Below are 24374 nucleotides of genomic sequence, written 5' to 3'. Positions count from 1 at the left end.
CTTGTCTACATTCTTCTCATCCTTACATGGCAATGTAAGTAGCTTATCTGCAATAGCATTTAATAAAACACAACGCATCGTTCTTTGGAACGATGCCTTAATAAAACACAACGCATCGTTCTTTGGAACGATGCCTTAACGGGGTCATTATCAGTAATGTTGTAGAGACTTTTTAATCCTGCTGCTATAAGGAGGCAAGCCTCCTTTCCTTCCTTATCTTCCTTCAGGTCTGTGCAGTAGGTTTCAAATTGTCCCTTCTTCCCAGTTCTGGCTTTGCCAAGTTCGGTGAGTTCCCTCTTTGCTTCGTCCCATACATCAGTCTATAGTTAAAATATATATATATATATATCTATATATATATATATATATATATTATATATATATATGTATACGTATATACATACGTACATATACATGTATATATAAGTGTATATGTATTTATATGTATATATGTATATGTGTAATGGTTCTTTCCTTACCCAGTCAGATGCTGATAGAGTTGCGCCACTGTTTCCTTTTTTCTGTTTTAACCATCCTTCGGATACACATTGGAAGTGTTTACATAAATCCATGCCATTGGTGCCGTCCTTGTTCTGTTGGATGCAATTTTCGGCTACGAAGATGGAAAAGATGGAAGAATAGAAGAATCAAATTGCGGTGTGTGGATATATTCTGTGCATAGGTTTGGTGTATGTAGATTTAGTATGTTCTTTTTTTCTTATTCCTCCTTTTTGTGTGGTCCGTAGTTTCCGGTTTCCTCCTTCCATCCGGCTGGAGTCGTATCCGGTCTTTGTGTTCGAGGAGTTTTTCCTTTCCCCCTTACTCAACTAATGCTAACCCTCGAACCTTACTCCTATAACCCTAAAACCTACTTCCTATACTTCCAATTCTTATTTCTATACCCCTGAAACCTTTATTCCTATACCCCTAATACCTTATTCCTATACCCTACAACCTTACTCCTATACCATAAAACCTTATTCTAACACCTCAAGAATCTTATTCTAATACCCCTTAAAACTTCATCCTAACGCCGTAACCTTACTCCTATACCCTAAAACCTTTATTCCTAAACCCGGAATTTGACTTCTAATACCCTGGAATCTTACACCTAAACCCCGAACCTGACTCTCCACAACCTCAACCTCCTCATCATCCTCTACCCTCCACTTTTTTTTTTTTTTTTTTTCTTTTTTCCCAATATAGTAAGGTAATGCATATGCACATTTGCGCTTTTTTTTTTTTTTGGGGGGTGAAAGGACACCTTCTGTTTATAGAAAAAAAAAAAACATCCTTCCTTTTTTTTAAGAACACACACTTTTTTTTTTCTTCTTTTTTATATTATTTTTTTTTTTTAAAAAAAAAAAAAAACATCCCCCTAAATCATTTAAATACCAGGTCATATATTGCTGTTCTTATAACCTGGAACCTTAAACCCTAAAGAATGCGAAATCCTACACATATACTCCGTAAAAATATTATATCCCACAACCTAAAAATACGAAATCTTACACATGCACCGCCAAAAAAATATTACATCCCGCAACCTAAATACGAAATCCTACATATATACACCGTAAAATATTATAAATCTCGCAACCTAAAAATACGAAATCTTATACATATACACCGTAAAATATTATAAATCCCGCAACCTAAATACGAAATATTACACATATACAGCGTAAAATATTAAATCTCACACATACATCGCAAAATATTAAATCCTGCAACCTAAATACGAAATCTAACACAGACACCGCAAAATATTATATCCCGTATACACCGTAAAATATTATATCCCGCAAACCTAAATGCGAAATCTTACACATACACCGCAAACTATTATATCCCGTATACACCGTAAAATATTATAAATCCCGCAACCTAAATACGAAATCTTACACATATACACCGCAAAATATTAAAACACGCAAAGCTGAATGCGAAATCTTACACATATATCGTAAAATATTAAATCATGCAACCTAAATACGAAATCCTACACATATACACCGTAAAATATTATAAATCCCGCAACCTAAATACGAAATCTTACACATCTACACCGTAAAATATTATAAATCCCGCAACCTAAATACGAAATCTTACACATCTACACCGTAAAATATTATAAATCCCGCAACCTAAATACGAAATCTTACACATCTACACCGTAAAATATTATAAATCCCGCAACCTAAATACGAAATCTTCAACATACACCGTAAAATATTACATCCCGCAACCTAAATACGAAATCTTACACATATGCACCGTAAAATATTATAAATCCCGTAACCGAAGTGCGAAATATTACACATATACACCGTAAAAATATTATATCCCCCAACCTAAATGCGAAATCTTTCACATACAACTCTAAAATATTATATCCCGCAACCTAAATACGAAATCTTACACATATACACCGTAAAATATTAAATCCCACAACCTAAATGCGAAATCTTCCACATATACACCGTAAAAATATTAAATCCCACAACCTAAATACGAAATCTTACACATATACACCGTAAAATATTAAATCCCGCAACCTAAAAATGCGAAATGTTACACATATACACCTGTAAAATATTAAATCCCGCAAAACTAAATACGAAATCTTACACATGCACCTATAAAATATTAAATCCCGCAACCTAAATGCGAAATCCTACACGTACACCGTAAAATATAAAATCCCGCAACCTAAATACGAAATCTTACACATATGCACCGTAAAATATTATAAATCCCGTAACCGAAGTGCGAAATATTACACATATACACCGTAAAAATATTATATCCCCCAACCTAAATGCGAAATCTTTCACATACAACTCTAAAATATTATATCCCGCAACCTAAATACGAAATCTTACACATATACACCGTAAAATATTAAATCCCACAACCTAAATGCGAAATCTTTCACATACACCGTAAAAATATTATATCGCGCAACATAAATAAGAAATCTTACACATGTACACCGCAAAATATTAAATCCCGCAACCTAAAAATGCGAAATCTTACACATATACACTGTAAAATATTATAAATCCCGCAACATAAATACGAAATCCTACACATATACACCGTAAAATATTATATCCCGTATACACCCAAAAATATTATATCCCGCAACCTAAATGCGAAATCTTACACATATACACCGTAAAATATTAAATCCCGTATACACCCAAAAATATTATATCCCGCAACCTAAATGCGAAATCTTACACATATACACCGTAAAATATTAAATCCCGCAAAACTAAATACGAAATCTTACACATATACACCATAAAATATTAAATCCCACAACTTAAATACCAAATCCTACACATATACGCCGAAAAATATTAAATCGCGCAACCGAAAAATGCGAAATCTTACACGTGCACCTGTAAAATATTAAATCCCGCAACCTAAATGTGAAATCGTACACATATACACCGTAAAATATTATAAATCCCACAACCTAAAAGTGCGAAATCCTACACATATACACCGTAAAATATTAAATTACGCATACACCGTAAAATATTAAATGCCACAACCTAAATGCGAAATCTTACACATACACCCTGAATCAAAAATAGTACAAATCGCGTACTGCCTTATTCACCTTTTTTTTTCCCCCCTTTTATTTTTTATTGAAAAAAAAAAAAAACATTCTTCTTTTTTTTTAAGAACATTATTATTTTTTTTTTTTTTCCTTTTTATTTGTTCTTGAAAAAAAAAGAGGAAGAAAAGAAAAAAAAAAAAAAAATTCTTTCTTCCACTTATATTTCTCATTTTGTTTGCAAACATTTTTTCTTTTCTTTTTTTTTTATTCTCTCTGCAACTCTGTGCTGTGGTAATACGTTGGACGCTTGTGGTGGTAGTTCGTCCGTTCCACATTGTCCATCTTTTTTTTATTTTTTTTTTGGACATTTATCTATACGTCCCCAGCATCAACAATCCCACAATCAATCCCCCCCCCTTTTTTTTTTTTTGGTAATTGGGGGAAAGATTGTATTGTAATTACTTACATAAGAGGCGTGGTCGCCCTTTTGACCCGTACTCCTGTACCATTCTCCCAATACTCCAGCGAACTTCTTTGCCATGTTTGTGAATTATTCGTAGTACAGAATTAATGTAATCCTATAGAATTAAAATTAATAATTTTATTCCGTCTTCGTCTTGGACGTAATCGTTTATTTCTCTTTCCTCTTTACTTCTTTTCTTTTTTCTTGTCGAGTTAGTCCCCACTATCCGGTTGGTCTGTGTAGTTTCTGGTTGAACGGCGTCTCCGGTTTTTTTTCCCTGCTGTCCGGTTTGTCTCTGCGTAGAATCCGCTTTGCCTTCCTGTCTTCGAGGAGATTTTCCTTTCCCCTCCTATACTAAACTGAAGCTAACCCCTAAACCTTATTCGGACACCCCTGAAACCTCATTCAAACACCCCTAAAAACTTTATTCTTATACCCTGAACCTCATTCCAATACCCCGAATCTGACTTTTACACCCAGAACTTTTTCTTTCTTCCCTTATTCTCCCTTCTTTCTTCTTCTTTTTTCTGCTCTTTCGTTCCTCCCATTCACTTTAAGAGAGAAAAAAAAGAAGAGATTTCTTCTTTCTCCCTTCCTCCAAGAAGGATTATTTTGCTTTATCCCCTCCCCCAAGAAGGATTATTTTCTCTCTCCCTTCCCGTAATAGAAAAAAAAAAGAAGAGATTTCTTCTTTCTCCTTCCCTTAAGAAGGATTATTTTCTTCTCCTTCCTCCAAGAAGGATTATTTTGCCCCCTCCTTTTTCTTTAGGAGGAGATTATTTTTGCCCTACTACTCCTTATCCTTCCCCTTAAGATGAGATTATTTTTCCCTACTACTCCTTACCTTCCCCTCTAAGAAGAGATTATTTTGCCCTTTTATTTTTCTTCCTCCAAGGAGGATTATTTTGCCCTTCTCCTCCACTTAAGAGAGAAAAAAAAGAAGAGATTATTTTTTTCTCCTTCTTTTAAGAAAAAAAGAAGGATTACTCCCTTGCTTCTTTTCCTCAAGAAGAATATTTTCTTCTTTTCCTTTACTCCTTTAAGAAAAAAAAAGAAGACATTACTTCCTTCCTTGCTTCCCTTAAGAAAAAAAAGAAGGATTATTTCTTCTCCTTCCTTCTCTTAAGAGAAAAAAAGAAAGAGATTACTCCTTTCTTCTTCCTCTATGAAGATTATTTTGCCTATTTTTCCTTCACTCCCTTAAGAGAATAAAAAAGAAGAGATTACTCCTTTCTTCTTCCTCTATGAGGATTATTTTGCCTATTTTTCCTTCACTCCTTTAAGAGAATAAAAAAGAAGAGATTACTTCTTTCTTCTTCCTTTATGAAGATTATTTTGCCTATTTTTCCTTCACGCCCTTAAGAGAATAAAAGAGAAGAGATTACTTCTTCATTCCTTCCCTTCCCTTAAGAAGGATTATTTTGCTTTCTTCCTTCCTCTAAGAAGAGATTATTTTCTTTCTCCCTTCCTATAAAAAGGATCCTTTTCATCTCCTCCCCTCCCCTTAAGAGAGAAAAAAAAAGAAAAGATTACTTTTCTACCCCCACAAGATACTATTCTTCCTTTCGTCCTTTTAAAAGGATATAATTTTTCCCATCCCCCCCCCCTTCTAAAAAAAATGAAAATTGTAAAAAAATTACTTTAAATAACTACTACAACAAAAAAAATATACTTATTCCCTTTGCAGCCAAAATTCAAAAAAAAATTTTTATACATGTGAAAAATATTCCCCTTAATATAGTACCCCAATCTATTTCTAATAAGGTATTTCATTCACCCTTGGCCCACTCCCTCGGCTCACTTCCTTGGCCATCTCCCCCTGACCCTGACAAACACCCATATATATGCTAATTATTACATTCGCAAAATCTATACCACCGTGGAGGCAGTACAATAAAAAAAGAGTTTTCCAAATTTAGGGTTTAGGGTTTTCAGGGTTTAGGGTTTTCAGGGTTCAGGGTTCAGGGTTTAGGGTTTAGGGTTTAGGGTTCAGGGCTCAGGGTTCAGGGTTTCCGGTTCTTAGGGTTTAGGGTTTTCAGGGTTTAGGGTTTTCAGTGTTTAGGGTTTTCAGCGTTCAGGGTTTACGATTTAGGGTTTACGATTTAGGGTTTACGATTTAGGGTTTACGATTTAGGGTTTACGATTTAGGGTTTACGATTTAGGGTTTACGATTTAGGGTTTACGATTTAGGGTTTTCAGTGCTTAGGGTTTTCAGCGTTCAGGGTTCAGGGTTTACGGTTTAGGGTTCAGGGTTTACGGTTTAGGGTTCAGGGTTTACGGTTTAGGGTTCAGGGTTTACGGTTTAGGGTTCAGGGTTTACGGTTTAGGGTTCAGGGTTTACGGTTTAGGGTTCAGGGTTTACGGTTTAGGGTTCAGGGTTTACGGTTTAGGGTTCAGGGTTTACGGTTTAGGGTTCAGGGTTTACGGTTTAGGGTTCAGGGTTTACGGTTTAGGGTTCAGGGTTTACGGTTTAGGGTTCAGGGTTTACGGTTTAGGTTTTAGGGTTCAGGGTTAATGGTTTAGGGTTTAGGGTTCAGGGTTTAGGGTTCAGGGTTCAGGGTTTACGTTTTAGGGTTCAGGGTTTACGGTTTAGGGTTCAGGTTTAGGTTTTAGTGTTCAGGTTTAGGTTTTAGTGTTCAGGGTTTTAGGGTTGAGGGTTTAGGTCTAGGGTTTAGGGTTCAGGGTTTAGGTTTCAGGTTTTAGGGTTTAGGATTTAGGGTTTACGGTTCAGGGTTTCAGGTTTTGGGGTTTAGGGTTTCAGGTTCAGGGTTCAGTTGTTTAGGGTTCAGGGTTTAGGGTTTAGGGTTTAGGTTTAGGGTTTACGTTTAGGGTTTAGGTTTAGGGTTTACGTTTAGGGTTTAGGTTTAGGTTTAGGTTTAGGTTTAGAGTTTACGTTTAGGGTTTAGGTTTAGGTTTAGGGTTCAGGATTCAGGGTTAATGGTTTAGGTTTTAGGGTTCAGGGTTAATGGTTTAGGGTTTAAGGTTCAGGGTTTAGGATTTTGGGGTTTAGGGTTTAGGGTTTAGGGTTTAGGGTTCAGGGTTTAGGGTTTAGGGTTTACGCAGACAGGAAGGTAAATCTGGAACTACAGCAACCTGCCAAACGATGTAGAAAGCGGCAGGAGAAAACAGAATGAAAAGTATATATTAAAAAAAAAGATTAATTAAGAGGAGGAAAAATATTTTTCCCATATGGAAAATAAAAGATAGGGGAAAACAGCAGATGTGAGGAAGATGGGGAATGTCAAGGAAGTAAAGGGCACTTTTTCGCTTAATATATAGGTACCCTTTTGAATAACGTCCGCCACATAATTGGGGTTTTTCTGAGGAATATTATATAAGGAAGTACAGAAGGAAAGAGGAATTATAAGTATGCCTCAGTTGCACTGCAGAATGTGCAGGCGCATGTAATTCCTAATGGTACGAATTATGGGCTCTGTGCATTAAAAAAAAAAAAAAAAAAGTACAGGAGCAAGTTTAAGTTTATATTATACGATACTCTTGTGCAGATGATGCCAAGATGAATAACGTAGGATATAGGTCGGAGGTCCACTCCACCGCATTAGTGTTGACGGCGGTTCCTATCAGAAGGGTGCGCCCCGCACATACATATCAGTAGTCTTGGCCATATGATGATAGTGCACCCAACACTGCCTCCCCCCTTCTGTAATTCCTAAGGTACTTAGCGGGTTTTCCCCTGTGCGAAGCACCAGCACGAACGGCAACAGTCGCCTTGTGCTTGTAGTCGTTCAGTATATAGTTCTGAGTAGCCCCCTCCTGTTGGTGCATATGTGACTGCGTTCTCGTGGGAGGTAGATTCTCCTTCTCCCCCCCCTTCCTCAGGATCCCCTCGTACGCATGTCTCAGTTCGGACAAGTTCACACGAACTGATTCGTTCGTCACTGGGTCTTCGAACAGGTGCACCGTAAGCCTGCTCGCTTCTCTGCTAAAGAATGTTATGTAATGATTAATACGATTCAGAACGTGCCAGCTGAGTAGGTACCTACGAATATATGCGTCCTCCATAAATGCATTCATAATGATCAGGAGGTCTACAGATTTCCTTCCCGGTCTAATTGGGTATTCTGCCCACAAATATAGAAAGAGTTTCAGTAGTTCCTCCCTTATTTGCTCCTCCCTGTAAATGAAGCGCTTATTCCAGGGGGAGACGACCATTAGGGCCTCCTTCTTTGTACATTTCGCTCCTGAGGGCTTCACTGATACGCACTTTCCCTGACAACCTTCTCCTCCCCCTCCACCAACCCTAGCAGCAACAGTAACAGTACTGTCCTTCCACTCCCCGCGGCGCAGCAAAGATGGGCACTTCCTCTTCTTAGTCATCTGAAAATAGATTAAGAGGATAGTGTACACTGTTTCCACACCCAACCGAGGGGAGAGTTTCCCCCAAAGGGAATTGAAGTATTCTACCCACATGGAAGCATTCCCCTGACTCTCCCCTCGATGTAGAATTAATAAATAAAAGACATAATGGTACCTCCGCTGTTGTAGCCACAGCTTGTCTTCCTTCCTCCCCAATACAATATTCACTAAAAAATGCACCAAATTCGTATTGACGCTACATTCTTTTTGGTACAATGTGAACGTAATTAGAAATAGGTAGTCCACATATGCAGGGGGTAGGTGCTCACTTTGAATGTTCATCTTCCTAAAATCATCATAGATTCTTCCGGCTACACTCTTAAGGATGTTCTGTCCTGGCACTGCACAGTTGTCCATCGCTTCGCACAGGATGAGCATTTCCGTGTACGTCAGCTGTGAGACTATATCTGGGCACGAGGGAAGAAGTGCAGCCAGGAGTCCCTTCACGCAGGATGAGGTGTTGGGAAAGGAGGATCCCACTAGATGATTCTGTTCCTCTGTGGAGGCTGCTTCCCTCGCGTTGGGGCCTAAACTTGTCAGCAATAGGCGCACCAAGAGAGTGGCATCCTCCGGCGAAAACTTGTGTACGTTGTTTAGGAAGGTTGATAAAAATGGAACAAAGTGAAGCTTATCAAAGGAGAGTTGTGCCAATGCCACGAGACACTTTACATCGTACTGCGTTACTAAGAGAGTTTCTCCAAAGTGATGTTCGTACATATGGATCCTCTCCTCCAACTCTGCACTTCTATCCTCCAACTCCTTCATACTATTAAAAAGGGAAAGAATTTCTACGCATTCATGTAATGTTGTGTCCAAGGGCATTTCGAAAAATATTTTCTTCAATTCCCTCGCTAAGGGGATCAGAACTTCTGTGTTCAGGAATCTATAGAGACATATGTACTTAAGTATGCTCAACATATTCCTACCACTTATTTCGACATACAACTCTGCAATTTCTTCACGCCTTCCCCTCCTTCCTTTCTTCCCTACCTCATCAACATTACGTCCTATCCTCTGCAGTATCCTCCTCCCGTAGGACGATAACTGCTTCTTCTTCAAAAGGGTATCGTCCAGATGCACAGAAGTATTGTGCACTTCGCTTCTCGGAGACGATATTCCGAAAACGTGGGAAAGGACATCATTCCAAAATGGGACAAAGGGATTGTCCCTCAACTTAAAAAAACACAGAGCTTCACATGTCATGGCAATGTCATTTAAAGTAAAAACGTCGATATTCTCTGCACAGTGAAGAGTTAGCACATGCAGAAGGTTCCTTTCCGAGCAGATCATTTGTGCCCAGTGGACCTGCTGACTGTCTGTGGGGAGTTGACTGTTCTCCTGACGAAAAAGTTGTCCATGCCAGGTGTGCAACGAGTGAGACGCTCTGTTATCTATTCCTGCTGGAGGTACCTCTATCTTTGTGTTGCCACCACAGGGGTGGCGGCCAAACAGGTGCACTGCGGATACATCTCGGAAAGTGTGTTTTACCAACACAAGAAATATTTGCAAAAAATGTCGAGGTTCCATGTTACGGTAGGAATCTCTTAGATAAGAGAATAAGAAGTTCAGGAGGGAGACGCTCCTTATGTTTAGCTTCTGCACAGCGACGGATAGGAGGTAAGCGTTCACGTGGTCAAAGTGTCGATTGTACGGTGCCCTTTGGCTCATTTTCGCATCCTTCATTGTGAGGGGATGATAGCCACAGGACGGTGTAGAGATAGCAGATGTCTGGGAAAGTGGGTCCACGGGCCCCCCCTCATCTGACTCCACACATATACCTGCGCCCCCCCTATACTCTACATTGCAGCAAAAAATAATTCTCTGCAGGTCATCCCAGACGATCTCATTTTTTATTCTTCCTTTTATCACTTTCTTCAAAACTTTGCTAATGTCCTTCTCACTTAGGAGGTGCAGCTTTTTCTTGAACAGGACATCCCTCAAATGTTTTCCTTCCCTTATTATATCCTCCCCTGCAACTTTGAATATGCTCCTGTGCTTCCTATATACTGCTCCTCGCGCTGCGCACTTGATAACGCTAAGTTTACAGCTTTGTCCCGCTGCTCTTGCTTTCAATGCGCTCTCCGCGACCTTCAGGCTGCCGGGGGGGATCCCCATGATGGGTTGGCAAATGTAGTTAGTGGGGAAGAGGTTCCCATTGGGGAGAGATTATATCGGGTTGACAAAAAAAAAAAAAAAAAAAAAAAAAAAAAAAAAAAGGTAGCCAACAGGGGTGACATAAATTCAAAAGTGATTCTCTCTGCTTCACCTACATCTTCCTGCAGCGACCGGGGGAGAGTCGGTGAAAATTATCCAACTTGAACTCCATGATGTCGGCGCGAGGGCCAGAAAAAAAAATGGAGGGACATATGGCGCACGGAAACGAGTCCGCCTCGAATGTGCAACGCGAGTGAAATATTCTAAAAATTACTAACGGTGAAAATCGACGAGCACGCTAGCTCATCAAAGCGATGGAATTGATCGAATAGAAGTTTGTAGGAAAAAAAAAAGGCGCTCTTACGGAGAGCAGAACATACATTCTTAAAGCACTATTCAAATGTGTGCGGGGAAGTTACGAACTTGTCGAGGATTCACAGGTGGGGGGTACATAATGGCACACATTTCTGTACGAGCCGTGTGGAGGAGTCACGAAAAAAGGGTCGTACGGATAATAGCCAATAAGGAGAGATCCCCCACGGTCCATGCTACAACATTCTACCTCCATGTCGAACCTTCCCCTTCTACGTCGTACCCCCCCCTCCTCATTCCACTTAGCATTCGCGCAACGGACGCGATCTGCTCAGCCAAGTACTCAACCTCCTCGGGGGTATTGTAAAAAAAAAGCGAAACGCGTGCGCAGTCTGGTATGCGCAAGAATTCCTTCAATAGTAGGGAGGCGCAGTGGTGACCAGATCGGATGCAAACATTCTTGAAATCCAGGAAGGTCACTAGGTCATATGAGGTGAACTGGTCTGACCAAAGGGGAAGTATAGGCACTTTTTTTCCTTTGACCATTCGGCTGTTGTGGATGTACAGTCTGCACTGATCATTCTCGGAGCTTCTGCCAAGAGTCGTATCCTCCTTCTCATTCATCATGTCCCCCTTTACCCCCCCCGGGAGCTGCACCAAGCCCCGCTGCAAATGTTTAGTCAAATAATAAATGAGAACATCGTACAGGTACATCTCGTATCGGCACAGAAGGTTCTTATCGATCTTCTCCAAGAAGTCAAGGGCGACCCCCATAGAAATTACCCCCGCGATGTTCTGTGTACCAGTCTCGAAGAGATGCGGAGAGGACACAAACTCTGATTTATATTTACCAACAGTTGTTATCATGTTACTTCCGTACAAAAGGGGTTTAAATTTGTATGAACATGTTAAGGTGTTTTTTATGTAAATAAAACCACAGCCCAAAGGTGCACAAAATTTATGTCCCGATGCGATCAACACATCCGGACAAGAGTTATTTTCTTCCATTCGTTTAAGGTCATATTTTATGTGTGCAAAACTTTGCGCAGCATCTACAATGACAATTATATCTTTATTTACCTCTCTCACTTCTCTTATAATTGCAGATAATTTTTGAACATTCCCTAACACATTGGATACGTGACTTATTGAAATTACTCTGGTGTTCTTGTTAATCCTTTTTCGCAACTTCCTAATATTAATGTAGCCGTCATTCTTTAAAGGGATGTATTTGATTTTTCCTTTCTTTCTTCTCTTCACTTGTTCCTGCCAGGGAACTATATTGGAGTGGTGCTCCAGATAGGTCAGGTATATTTCGTCCTCCCTCTTTTGGATTACTCGGTCCATCAACATGTTGCAGATGAGGTTCAGCCCGTGCGTCGTGCCGCTCGTGAATATAATTTCATCCTCCCTTCCGCAGTTGATGTAGTTCTTTATCTTCTTCCTCACTTGTTCGTAACTATTCGTAGCGTCCAGGCTCATTTTGTAAATCCCCCTGTGGATGTTAGCATTTTCCCTGGAGTAAAACTGGGCCAATTTCTGCAGAAAAAGTGATGAGGCGGTGTAGCAAAGGGTTAGTGTCACTGTGTAGTAAAGCGTTAAGACGAAGGTGTGACCGAGTAACACCCCCATTCATCAGTCTGCTCACCTCTATCACGCAGGCCGGCTTCTGCGTCGTGGCCGCACTGTCGAAGTACGCAGGGCAGTTTTCCCTCTTGAAGAAGGGGAATTCCTCCCGAATTTGCTTGAAGTAATTCACAACGCCGGCGTCAATCTGAGGTTTCCCATTTTCGTAATTCAGCCTTGTCATTCGGTGGGGGATCCTGCCCACGTACAGGTCATTCCTACCGACGTGGTAGGTGTAACATGTGTAATTCGCGAGGCACAACAGCAGGAAAATCCATGCAGCACTAGAGGGCCGCATGGTCACATTGGGTTATGGTACTATATTATTTCCCTCCTTTTAAATAGTGGGCGACAGGTAGTTGCGCGCCCTATTTGGCGACTGACCGATGGATCTGTTAACCGATTGCCCATTTTACACAACAGTTAAAATGATGTAACTTCAACTGATAAGGCTTTCCCAGTAGGGAAGATGAGTATCTGCTCTGAGGAGCTAGCCACTTGAGGATGAAAAAAAAAAAAAAAAAAAAAAAAAAAAAATACCTTAACCGTTCAGGTTGTTCAGGTGATTTTTCTCCAAAATGGGCGACATTTCGTACAGAAAAAAAAAAAAATAAAATAAAATAATAATAAAGGAAAAGGCAAGAACAGACAACGCAGTGGATCATATCGACTAAAGGAACGAGGGAAAAAAAAAAAAAAAAGAAGGTACACGCGAGAGGAATGGCACCAGGATATGTACACATGCAGAGCCTCTTCTTCCATTTCACTGACCACGACGCTCACCGCTTCACTATGTTGCTTCAGTACACCGTGTCACTAAACCGCTTGGCCTCCTCCAGGCAATACTCGAAGCTTCTAAAAAAGTAGAATGTCCAGAAGATACGTACCCTTTGGCATTTTCTGCTAATTATCCTTCTGTACACTTGGTCGGCGCGCGCATCGAAGGGGAACACTTGGTGAACGTGGCTCATGTGCTGCGACGTGGTGAAGTAGCAGAAGGGTGAAATGGCCGAAGCATCTAACGAAATAACAAGCGCAACACTGCGACGTTGTAAAAAACAAACAAACAAAAAAAAAAAAAGATAGTCACTTCCAGGGCACATGTGCAGATAAGTTTCTCCTTCTTTTTCTTTTTTTCTGGTTACCAAGTCGGGCTTCTCCTTCACACCCAGTACATCTCGAAGGAAAGCATTTATTTCCTCCACCGATTTGTGTTCATCCGTTTCTCTGCTCATGAATCGCAAGCTGCGGCAGGTGAGGGTGCACAGGGCGCGTAAGTGGTAGAAAAGTAGTATACACACACTGCATACGCATTACCCACACTACATACGCATTACCCACACTACATACGCATTACCCACACTACATACGCATTACCCACACTACATACGCATTACCCACACTACATACGCATTACCCACACTACATACGCATTACCCACACTACATACGCATTACCCACACTACGCGCAATTTCCCGTTGCTAATCGCCAGACACACATAAATGACAGACGCGGCCAATAGTTACCTGGTCTCGTAAAAACTCCCCTCTGGCGAAGGATCTCCTGGATGGTATTCATCGAGTCCACTACACCCATTACATTGGGGGGGAAATATGTTGCGGTCGTACAACAGAGATATCAACTTGTTCTGTTTGTTCCGTTTGAACAAAAGGAGGGATTCCTGCAAGTGGGTAGGCGGCACATCGAAGTGAAAAACGGTACATATAAAGGTAAAAGAAACGCTATGCATTAATTCGGCCTATCTATTCAAACCCCATTTCCCCTCTCTATGTATCCGGTATCCAACTCACCAATGAATACGAGAATGGCAACACATTCTTGGAAAAACAAACGTTAGAAATTCTAACCGCGTGGGAGCGGAATTTCGACAAGTACTTTTCCACGAGCGCGTCCTTTTTCTTCTCCTCAAAAATCACATTCCGCAGAAGGTTCTTCAATTCGGGTGGACTCAAACAGAAAATAATTTCGTTACATTTCATGGTCTTTCTTCCCAGACGCACCTGAGGTCGTAACGCAACAATGGAAAGAAAAGGAAAGAGGGGTGGGGGGGGATTAGCATTTCCATTTTAAAAAGCACATGTAGTTGTCTCCCTGCACAGAAGGGAAGAACCAACACAGGCGTGGCGATTCCAAAAGGGCCTTACCTTCACCCCGTGGCGCATGCACCTTATCTGCAGATCTCCCGTCCCATTTATCACTTGGACATTGCTGCATAATTCTAGGTGGTCCCGAAGTTTCCTAAAAGGTTAAACGAACAGTGGAAGGTGGATGTTATTCTACTCGGGTGGTAAAAATAAGTATATGTAGGTGGTGATGTGTGCTCTTGTGGGGGGATACTTTTATGAAGAACACACCAACCTTTGGAGTTGCTCTTGCGTCCTAGCTGACAAGCACAATGTGGAGGTGCCCACCGGATGATGGGATTTCTTACTTCACGAGTGTGAGATTTCCCTTGGCGAATTTTCCGATTTTCTTCTTTTTGGCAAACATGGGGGAGTTACCCTTTTTGGCGGTTACGCGTAGGGCCTTGATGAGTGATTTTTCTTTCTCCAAGCGATCCATAAACTCTGGGAAATGGGAGCTATAGGAATGGAGCCAATACAAATAATGTAGAGGATACGAATGATCAGAATTTAAGTGAGGCGAGGAATACAATGGTGACTAAGCATTTGTTGCAATCAGCACACCTACCGCATTAATACATCCCGAGGAGAGTACCCAAAGTAGTGGAAGCAGTATGGACGAATCACACTTTCGAATAAGTTAGCATCGAAGCGTTTCGATAAGAATGAGTCCATTCTTTCGTCCTTAGGATTAGCGATAGATGATCCAAACAGGTGGTCTCTCAAAAGGTAGAACAAAATTTTGAAAATAAATTTATTGACTCGGTATATCCGTCCAAATTCATCCAGGTAGGAAAGGTTGTTTGCGTATGGATTGCTCAAAATAACTACGAACAGAAAAGGTGGTGATGAGGGGCAATAACATTAGGACAATTATTATTTTGTGCGGATGATTGATGAACATGTGTGAGAAACTTCATTTGTGGATTAAGATAAGGTTCAGCACATCTTTCTTTCTCTGTGATTCAGACTTACCTTCATCCTCTGCATTGACCCATCGAAGCAGTTCATTGAAACGAGAAGAGGGTTCACCAAGGGAGAAGGTGTAGTGCCTTCCCACTTCGAATACGTTGTCGTTCGAGTACGTAGTGTTAATCAGGCTGCATTTGCTCTTAACGTTTAGTAGTTTGACGTGGTGTTTATTTTTGGATAGGTATAGAGCCAAACAGAGGGAGTCGACGTCGCCGCCTACAATGCTTCTCAGGTAGGAGGAAGAATACGTGCATCACTAAATAGTGTAGGTTGAAGGTATGTATGCGTATACCTCTTAACTGTATACACATGCGGTAACACACTCCTGCCAGTGTATACATCTCATTTGAGCGAACCATATAGATTTGGTAGCCTTGGCCATTAGCCGGGCGCGTCCAGGGAACGACGCCATCGGGGGAAGGAAATAAAAACAGTCTGTCGAAAACAAAGGGGACGGGTTGTGGTTAATGATATCACAGCAGGAAAAAAGGTTTCTATTGGAGTGAGCATCCAGCGAGGTGTAATAGCACTGATGGTGTGGAAATAAAAAAAAAAAAATAAAATTTCTCACCAGATAGGAGACTTACTCCCCCTTCTTCTACACAGACTGCGTCGTTAGAACTCCAGGTCGCCTTGCAAACTGCGGAAGAACATCTCCTTCCCGTCCACCTGTCGAAAAGGTGAATATTTAAAAGGGAGCGATGAGTGGGGTGAGCCGTGAAAGCTGCTCATGCCAGGACACCCCTAGAGGGAGTCAATCCGATGGAAGGAAAAAAGAAAAGGCATCAGACCTTCATCAGTCCTCCCTTAAGTTTTATCTTCCAATTGCTACTTGCGTTTCTGCGTCCACAAGGCTTCGTTATCTGCAGGAGGGGTAAATAAAAAAATAAAATAAGAAAGAAGAAGAGTTAACCTTCTGGGGAGATATCATCAGGGGCATCATCACAGAAACTCGTTTGCAAGGAAGCACATAATCCAGGACGACTGCACACACCAGCGTCTTTGGCCATTTGGCAGAACTGACCTTGTCGCAAATGCCCACGATAACGTTGGATGTTGGGGGGTCGACGTCGCTGAGGTCGCTTATGGAAATGTCGTCTAGCTCGTTCAGTTCATCTGAAAGGGAGGAAGTGGTCGACATGGGGATCAATGCGTGATTTCCTACCAAAGTGGAATGAACAAATGTATGACTGCACAAGTGTATGACTACACAAGTGTATGACTGCACAAATGTATGACTGCACAAGTGTATGACTGCACAAATGTATGACTGCACAAGTGTATGATGGATGAAATGTATCTCGAAGACTCCCACCCGCTTCGTCATCCTGGGCGCGGTGTTCAAGCTCTACTATTTCCTTCTCCTCAACTTCGGCGCCTTCAAATTCGTCGTCCTCAAAGTCGTCTGCGAAAGTGGAAGAAACGGCCATGAGAAGATGGGTGAATGGTGGGGGCAGAGTACACATGTCGAACAGAGCAGAGGAACTATGTAGCCGCCACACCTACCTGTAACGTTGGATGTGCCCTGCTGCAGTGACACACCCGACTGCTCAGAGCCCTTTTCCGTAACCTGCAACTTCCTCTCATATATCTTCAGCCACCTTATTTTTATAGCTTCTAAAATTCGTGTGTTGTAGAACTGGCTGCACTTTTCGATGGTCCCGTCGATTATCTTCCTGTGCACTTCCTCCAGCTCGGAGTCCTTGAGCAGGGACATTTTCGCTCTCCCCTAAGCGGCTATCCTGCTAATCGGTTGACTCTCCAATCAGTTAAGGAACACACCAGCACGAACAACTGTGTTAGTACCCCTATACTTTCATGCGATTGGCGTAAATGAACACGATGAGCGAACTACCTTCCCTTCAAATGAATGGTTAAAAAAAAAAAAAAAAAAAAAAAAAAGAATGAAGATCAAACTATGTTGTTTTCCTTTTTATCAGCTTTTATTCCCGTAGGCACAATAGTTCACTGAGTCCTGCGCAGTGCAAACGTCGAACGCGAGAAGGGGATCCACATAGTGACCTAATCAGTATCCCAGTGCCTTTCAAAAAAAAAAAAAAAAAAAAAAAAAAGAACACACCACAGAAGAGAAGAGAAGCCAATTGGGCAGAGCCATTAAGAGGGAGTTATCTTATTTGAATTCCCCTGAAGCAAGGTTACATCCTTCTAAAAGAAAAGAATTACAATAAAATAAAAAAAAAACAAGCTATGCCATCAAACGAATTAAGGCGATAGGACGGATAAGAAAACCTCGTGTTCGCTTCCTCCCCCCTTCACCAAAATACAACTGCGCGTCAACCGGACAAGCCTGTAATATGTCGCCGTGGAAATTGAAAAAATATATTTTTTCTTTTTTTAAATGTGACATAATACAAAGTTAATAGTTAAATAGGGGCATTTGGGAGAGAAAAAAAAAAAAAAAAAAAAATACAGAGGTACATCTCTCGCAGGTGTGTGAAAAAAAAAAAAAAGAAGAAAGAAAAAAAAAAAAAGAGGAAGATGAAATAAGCTGTATATCTGAAAATGTGCGAGTGCGTAGTGTGAGCGAGGAACACGCTGTGACCCATTCGCCAAACCCGTTCACATTGTGAATGATGAGTCCCACGTGTTGGAGATTCTTCAACGGTTAATGACCGACAAGCCATAGGGCGCCAGGGAGGGCGGGATGTTGCGCGCTTGCGCATTGGGACATTTCCCAAGCGGCCCCTTCCTCAGAGGCGGGGCTCGTGTATCCTGGTCGCACACACGCGGAGTTCCTCCGGTGGGGTAAAAACATGGTGGTGGTTACAGTGAAATGAAGGTGCAGTTCAGAGCATTCCTCCTCAGGAGAATATTTCCTCGTAGTTGGTGTTGTCCACGACGTTCGTCAGGAAAGAGTAGGTGATGGTGTCGCAGATGAAGTTGTTGTTGTTACTGTTTCGGAGAAGTTGGAACATTTGTCGGTTGATAATTTCATTCCTGCGGGGGTGGGGAGAGAAAAAAAAAAAGGGGGTGAATGGTGAATGAAGTGGTCAGGAACGAAGCACGAACGCATGTGCACGTAACGGGAGAAGTACGTTTGGCAGAGGCACGCGTGGCTACGCCACTCATTTGTTCAATCATCCGTTCACTCATCCGTTGAATGATCTGTTCACTCATCGGTGGACTCACTTAAGAAGGTCCTTCGAGATGGAGAGGAGAGCCGACTTAGGTTGCAGAGAGCAATTGTTATTCTTTAAGAAAAGCATGTAGTTGTAGTCCAGAAAGCAGGTATCCTTATTATCAATGTTAACGTAGGTACACTTTTTGTAGCTGTTGCATTTTTTTTCATCATTGGACATGGTGTAGCACTCGACCTTATCCTCTCCGTTCATTTTTATGTCGTCCAGAATTTTCTTGGAGAGCTCTTCCTCATTCATTGTAAAAATATCTTCGCTGATATTATTCACTTCTTCTGACGATAACGATTCAGAGGTATTGGATGCATCTTTCATAAGGTCATGTTCCTTGATCCCTTTTGCTGAATCCGTCTGTACGTTATTCACTGGACCAGATATATCGTCCAAAATGGAGTCCGAATAGTTCATCATATCCTCTAGTAGGTCTCTATTTTTTTCCGATTCCAATTCATTCGTCTCGCTAGGTACATGCATTTTTATTTCCTGTTCTACTTTTTGCTTATTTAACTCTTCTTCACTGAATGGAGAGTCGGTTCCATGTGTTATTTCCTCCAATACGTATACGTTGTCTCCATCGGTGAGCACGATCTTCTGCTTTTCTTCGTTTCCATCTACGGTTCGAGTGAATATACCTTCGACGTCGGCCTGCTCAGATCCACTTTGGTTGGCGCTTTCCGCGGCGCTGTTCACAGCGTCTAGATTCATCACCAAGTCGTCGAGCCCATCCATATGACCGTTTACACTTCCATCGTGTAGCTTGATTTCCTTCTCATCGCTGAGGCCACTGGCAGGGATGGCCGTGTTGACTGAGTCGACCCCGTTGGCCATGCTATCCCCGTTAACTGCACTTGCGTCGGGCGTCTTCGCCATGGAGCCTTCTACCTCCTTTGCCTTCATCACCTTCTCACAAAAGAACGGAGAGCAGCTCTCCTCCAATTCGATCTGGAACTCGCTGTTGCCTGACTTGTCTGCACTCAGGTTATCCAAAAACGATACAGTATTATTGTTTACCACATCTATGATGAATTTACCATAGAGATCCGACAAGATCTGCTTCTTAATAAATTCTTTGTTTTCCTCCACGAACGAATCTCCAAAAATTCCATCCCCCAGGAGTGATTCCCCTTGGAAGGGATTACTGTTTCCGCTGCCTCCTTCTGCAGAATTAGTTCCCTTTAAAAATTCTTTTAACGACTCATTAAATTGTGTGTTGTTATCTAGCATGCTCTTTGGTACACCTTGGTTGGATGCATTGTTGGTGGGCGCCGCCGAATTGGCTGATCCCTTCAGAGGATCGGAGGAGGAATTCACTTCATTGGCATAGAGCTGCAAATTGTCAACTTCGTTTTTCTGTATCAGAAGGGGGAGCATTGCTACGAGTAGCATACGAATTCCTGCGCCTCTCATTTTGCTTTGTTTCGGGTGAATGAGAAGTTGTGGGAGAGGGGGAGTTACTATTTCTTCCTCAGGAGGTGTGCTTCTTGTTGTACGTACACCTTAACAACTTGCCTCCTTCTTCTTCTGCTACTTCTCTAGTGGCAACTTATATATGTGCGGCACGTGTGACAGTAGTGATAACAATAGGATTCTTAAGGAGAAATTAAAAAAAAAAAAAAAAGAAAAAAAAAAAGCCTAAGTTAACTTTCAATTTGAATTCTCGCTGAGAAGAACGAAGGGGCTTCCCCTAAGCGTTTCGTATGCAAAACTCGCGTGTACTCAGGAATACTCTTGTTGGAGGTTACGCGAGGAGAGAGAAAAAAAAGGGCTACTACACAGAGGGGTAACCACACAGAAGTAAAAATTTATTAAACCATGGGGATGACAAAATGAACGATTATAATTTATTCCGAAAAGTTAAAACAGGTGTTTCTTCTTATGCCTATTTTTGGGATGCATATAAAACAGAATGAAAAAAAAAAAAAAAAAAAAAAAAAAAGGAGCATATATTTTTCACGAGTTGCCAGTGCCACTTGGTTCACCACTTACGGGTGCGTGAGAGGAACTTTGCATTTGGCCGTGAGTGGTATGTGTCAAAGGGAGCGAGCGCGGAGGGCGTGCTTGGGTATACACGTGCATCGGGGTAAAGCATGCAAAGGGCAACCACGCGGTGAAGCGTGTACGAGCCTTTACACATAAGCATACGGGGGCTCGCCGCCACTATTTCGTCGTAGGCGAATCGAGTCGGGTAACACCATTCACATCTTCCCTTTTTTTTTTTTTTTTTTTTTTTTTTTTTTTTGGGGTTCCCCAGTGGAGCCTTTATACCCTCTACGCGCAGCCTCTAAGGGTGTGTACAAGCTGTGAAACCTTTTCAGGGGAGTAAGTAGTCCCTCTTTTCTCGTTCATATGATTAGGGAGCTGATCGACCCGGCCACTTCCACTGGGCCGGGCAACCCCACCTGTGTCGCGCGAAGATACTACCCTCCTCCGGTTTGCCCACTCGGAGAATACGCACCCTTGCCGATTTCCTGAATACCGGCGGAGGCACGCAAGTGGAACAAAAAAAAAAGAATAAAATAAAAAAAAAAATAACACAAAGGGGGCAGGCAGAACGGAACGGTGAGGTGACAGGAATGTAAGTATCCACACCTCCCCAGTGCTGTCACCACGTTGTGAAAATTTTCTCCATTCCAGGTTGCCTTGGTTTTATTCGCGGCCTTTCCCCCCTTGCACTTTTTTTTTTTTTTTTTTTTTTTTTTTTTTTTTCTCTTTCCATAGTATGTCCTCATAGTGGTAGCAGCTTTTCCCAAGCGACGCACACGCTCATCATTAGGAAAACAAATTCGTGTTAAACGTAAAAGACATAACCGCATTGCATGTGTTTCTTCCCCGTATTGAAACAGAATGATACTCTCTTTTTTACTACCCCCTCATGAGAGCAGGAGGTCTGCCCAAGACGTTCCCTTTTAATCAAAACCCCTTTGCCCAAAGTGAGAAAAAAAAAAAGGAAAACGTTATATCGCCTTTGCGTGTTGAACGGGGCACCACTAGCACGATGTGTGTGTGTATGTGTGCCAAGCACATCGGACAGGTGCTCAAATAGAAGAACTCCCCATGGGTACACATATGTACATTTATTTATTTATTATTTTTTTTTTCTTCGGATGGATGGCGGGAATCCCACCGGGGTTATGGTTCACCATCACTAAAAAAAAGGAGTGGAGTTAGAAAGGGAAGCACAAACGAAAAATACATTAAGACAAATAAGAAAATAAAATAGGATGTGGCACATGTGGGGACACCCCCTATGTTGATTCATCATAATTGTGCGTGACGATATGTTGTGACATTTAAAAAAGAAAAAAAAAAAAAAAAAAAAAAAAAGGTACACCAGGGGTATACCAGAGCTGTACCGCGCCGATGCACCAATGTCCTGGTCACCTTGTCTGTTACGTTGACTTCCGATCAGGCGCAGCTCACTACTCTGCCTGCACTGAGGCGTACTCCTGGATGTATCTGCTAGTTTCCACAAAGCCTTGGCGATCCTGCAAGCTGTGAATGTCATAGGTATCGCAGTTCTTTTCACAGGTGTACACAGAGATGTATGTGAACTTCAAACTTGAAAGTGGATCTTCCGTTGTGATAATATTTTTTTTTACTTCTAAATAATTTATAATGTTGGAAAGTACCTGGAACTCAAAAACTCTTCTTCTCTTGCACACGTGGCACTGTGGTGGAACAATTCCGTTTGTGTATCCTCCATCAGGAGATAACAACACCTTCTTCGGATTCTTTCCACTGGAGAAAGTCGCGCGCAAGTTATCGTCAAATATATTGTTCTCATTGCAGTTTGTTGTTACGCTAGATGAGAGCAGCACTTGTCCATTGTACGAATAACGAATAAGTTGATCGGGGAATTTGCTTAATTTGGTGCAGTAGGAAAGGAATACCCGGTCGATGTTACGCTTCGCCAACACTTCCTTTTGTATTTGTTCAAATGCGTCCATTTCGCTCTTGTCTAGCTGATCGTCAGGATGGTCTTCCCCTTGCTTATCTGATTGCTTATCTGATTGCTTGTCTGATTGCTTATCTGATTGCTTATCTGATTGCTTATCTGATTGCTTGTCTGATTGCTTATCTGATTCCTTGTCTGATCGTTCTCCCTGCTCCTCCTCTCCGCAGGAGCTCCACGACCCGCTACTGCTACTTAGACAATCCTCCTCATCATCGATATAAATTTTTTTCTCCTTAAATATTACATGTGTCTTCTCCAGACATTCTTTGTGCTTCCTCCTTTTGTCTGCACAAGGTATTCCACAAATGGCGCAGCAGAAGAGGTATTCTATTTTTTCATCAAATTTGTTCTTATCTTTTTGTATGAACAGGGTCAGGTAATTCGTATCTCTGTTTATCTGGTTAGTGTTCCTTTGGCTCTCTCGTCCGTTCAATCCACTCGTTGTGGTGTCCTCGCTGGGAGTGCATGTCGCCGCGTTCTCTTCGGTGGGGTTCTCCCCGTTATCCTCACCAACATCATCCATAACGTGGTCATCCTCCTCCTCCTCATGATCATCCTCATCATTGTATTCGTCATTGTATTCGTCATCCTCCCCCCCGCTGGAGTGACTACTTCCCTCGGAGCCCGACCCACCAACCAAGTTGTACTCATAGAAAGGGTTGCTCCGGGGGAGGTGCGTTCGGAAACACTTCACTTGGTTTTCACAGGATAGACATATGAACACGTACAGGCATCTGTGAAAGCAGTGATCGAACTTGTCTATGGGCGCATAGATCTGCAAAAGAAAGCACATAAGCTTACTACATAGAAAGCAGTGGAACTCTTTCTCCGAATGTAGGTTTACACGATCTAGCCAAAATGGCCTCCCTCCAATTTTCGATACAAATTTTTTTTTCACGCTTTCTTTGTCGTGCAGTTCATTTTTCCTCCCCCTCTCTTTCGTGTACCCCAGGAGAACGTGTCCCATGGGAAGATGAATACAGGTGACAGAAACGGTATTACAGAAGCAATAGCTAATTAGGTTGCGGTTTCAACAGGGGGGAGGGAGAGGCGGGCGTGGTTACTTGTAGTGGGTAAAGGAAGAAGAAAGAAAATTTATGGGGAAACGTGCAACTACGGAAGGCTCATTCTGGAGAAGTTGGAAATTCCTTCTGAGGAAATTGCGTCCTACAGATCCCGAGCAGCCGTTTTTTTCTTTTTTTTTTTTTTTTTTTTTTTTACGCTCCACAGTCTTCCCTCTTCTGTCTGTTGGGAAGGAAAAACTCCACGGAGGTTTCTGCCGAGCAAAATGCTATCAGCCCAAATTGGTACATAAAGATGGTGCCATCTAAATTGGAAGAAAGTGGCTAAGCAGAATACGTAAAATAAAAAAATGGAGAAAAAAAAAAATTGTAAAATGTAGCGCCGGGAAGGAAGGGAAGCACCTGATACAGGTGAACGCATCGCTTTTTTTTTTTTTTTTTTTTTTTTTTTTTTTAATCTGGGGGGCAATAGATAAAAATGCAACTGAAGGAACCGCTTTCCCCCTGTGGAGCGTGGCGTGCGCGTTGCGCTGGGTTCAATGGATTCTCCCTACCGCGGGGGGCTGTGGTAAGTTCGAAGAGAAATGGGCGCAAGTGCAGGTCGGGAAGGCAGTCT

General features: G+C 41.8%; 7 protein-coding genes across 7 annotated transcripts; all 7 read right to left on the bottom strand.

The window, feature by feature from the left end:
* Window positions 1–59: 59 nt before the first annotated feature.
* On the bottom strand, window positions 60–4083 carry PKNH_0311400 (SICAvar, type I (fragment); the record flags this gene model as incomplete). The annotated part of the gene is made up of 3 exons (XM_039113814.1): window positions 60–320; window positions 480–613; window positions 4041–4083. Coding segments are annotated over 3 exons (438 nt in total), but the record flags the coding sequence as incomplete, so codon positions are not given.
* Window positions 4084–7646: 3563 nt separating this feature from the next.
* On the bottom strand, window positions 7647–10529 carry PKNH_0311300 (conserved Plasmodium protein, unknown function; the record flags this gene model as incomplete). The annotated part of the gene is made up of 1 exon (XM_002261051.1): window positions 7647–10529. The coding sequence occupies one exon, from the start codon at window positions 10527–10529 to the stop codon at window positions 7647–7649; it is 2883 nt and encodes a 960-aa protein (XP_002261087.1).
* A 597-nt stretch (window positions 10530–11126) lies between these two features.
* PKNH_0311200 (cysteine desulfurase, putative) lies at window positions 11127–12804 on the bottom strand (the record flags this gene model as incomplete). The annotated part of the gene is made up of 2 exons (XM_002261050.1): window positions 11127–12419; window positions 12529–12804. 2 exons carry the CDS (start codon window positions 12802–12804, stop codon window positions 11127–11129), a joined length of 1569 nt encoding a protein of 522 aa, XP_002261086.1.
* A 502-nt stretch (window positions 12805–13306) lies between these two features.
* PKNH_0311100 (conserved Plasmodium protein, unknown function) lies at window positions 13307–16005 on the bottom strand (the record flags this gene model as incomplete). Its single annotated transcript, XM_039113813.1, has 9 exons — window positions 13307–13480; window positions 13652–13751; window positions 14034–14188; window positions 14319–14528; window positions 14673–14766; window positions 14960–15109; window positions 15220–15478; window positions 15627–15847; window positions 15980–16005. The coding sequence occupies 9 exons, from the start codon at window positions 16003–16005 to the stop codon at window positions 13307–13309; spliced, it is 1389 nt and encodes a 462-aa protein (XP_038969427.1).
* A 233-nt stretch (window positions 16006–16238) lies between these two features.
* Window positions 16239–17340, bottom strand: PKNH_0311000 (transcription initiation factor IIA subunit 1, putative; the record flags this gene model as incomplete). The annotated part of the gene is made up of 5 exons (XM_039113812.1): window positions 16239–16292; window positions 16415–16486; window positions 16648–16739; window positions 16939–17028; window positions 17130–17340. The coding sequence occupies 5 exons, from the start codon at window positions 17338–17340 to the stop codon at window positions 16239–16241; spliced, it is 519 nt and encodes a 172-aa protein (XP_038969426.1).
* Window positions 17341–18445: 1105 nt separating this feature from the next.
* On the bottom strand, window positions 18446–20188 carry PKNH_0310900 (conserved protein, unknown function; the record flags this gene model as incomplete). Its single annotated transcript, XM_002261048.1, has 2 exons — window positions 18446–18581; window positions 18774–20188. The coding sequence occupies 2 exons, from the start codon at window positions 20186–20188 to the stop codon at window positions 18446–18448; spliced, it is 1551 nt and encodes a 516-aa protein (XP_002261084.1).
* Window positions 20189–22200: 2012 nt separating this feature from the next.
* Window positions 22201–23703, bottom strand: PKNH_0310800 (PDCD2 domain-containing protein, putative; the record flags this gene model as incomplete). The annotated part of the gene is made up of 1 exon (XM_002261047.1): window positions 22201–23703. One exon carries the CDS (start codon window positions 23701–23703, stop codon window positions 22201–22203), a length of 1503 nt encoding a protein of 500 aa, XP_002261083.1.
* Window positions 23704–24374: the final 671 nt, after the last annotated feature.

This window comes from Plasmodium knowlesi (genome assembly GCF_000006355.2).
Source record: "Plasmodium knowlesi strain H genome assembly, chromosome: 3".
NCBI classification, from domain to species: domain Eukaryota; phylum Apicomplexa; class Aconoidasida; order Haemosporida; family Plasmodiidae; genus Plasmodium; species Plasmodium knowlesi.
The sequence above is the reverse complement of the archived record's forward strand: the minus strand, read 5'-3'. Positions and strand labels throughout refer to the sequence as shown.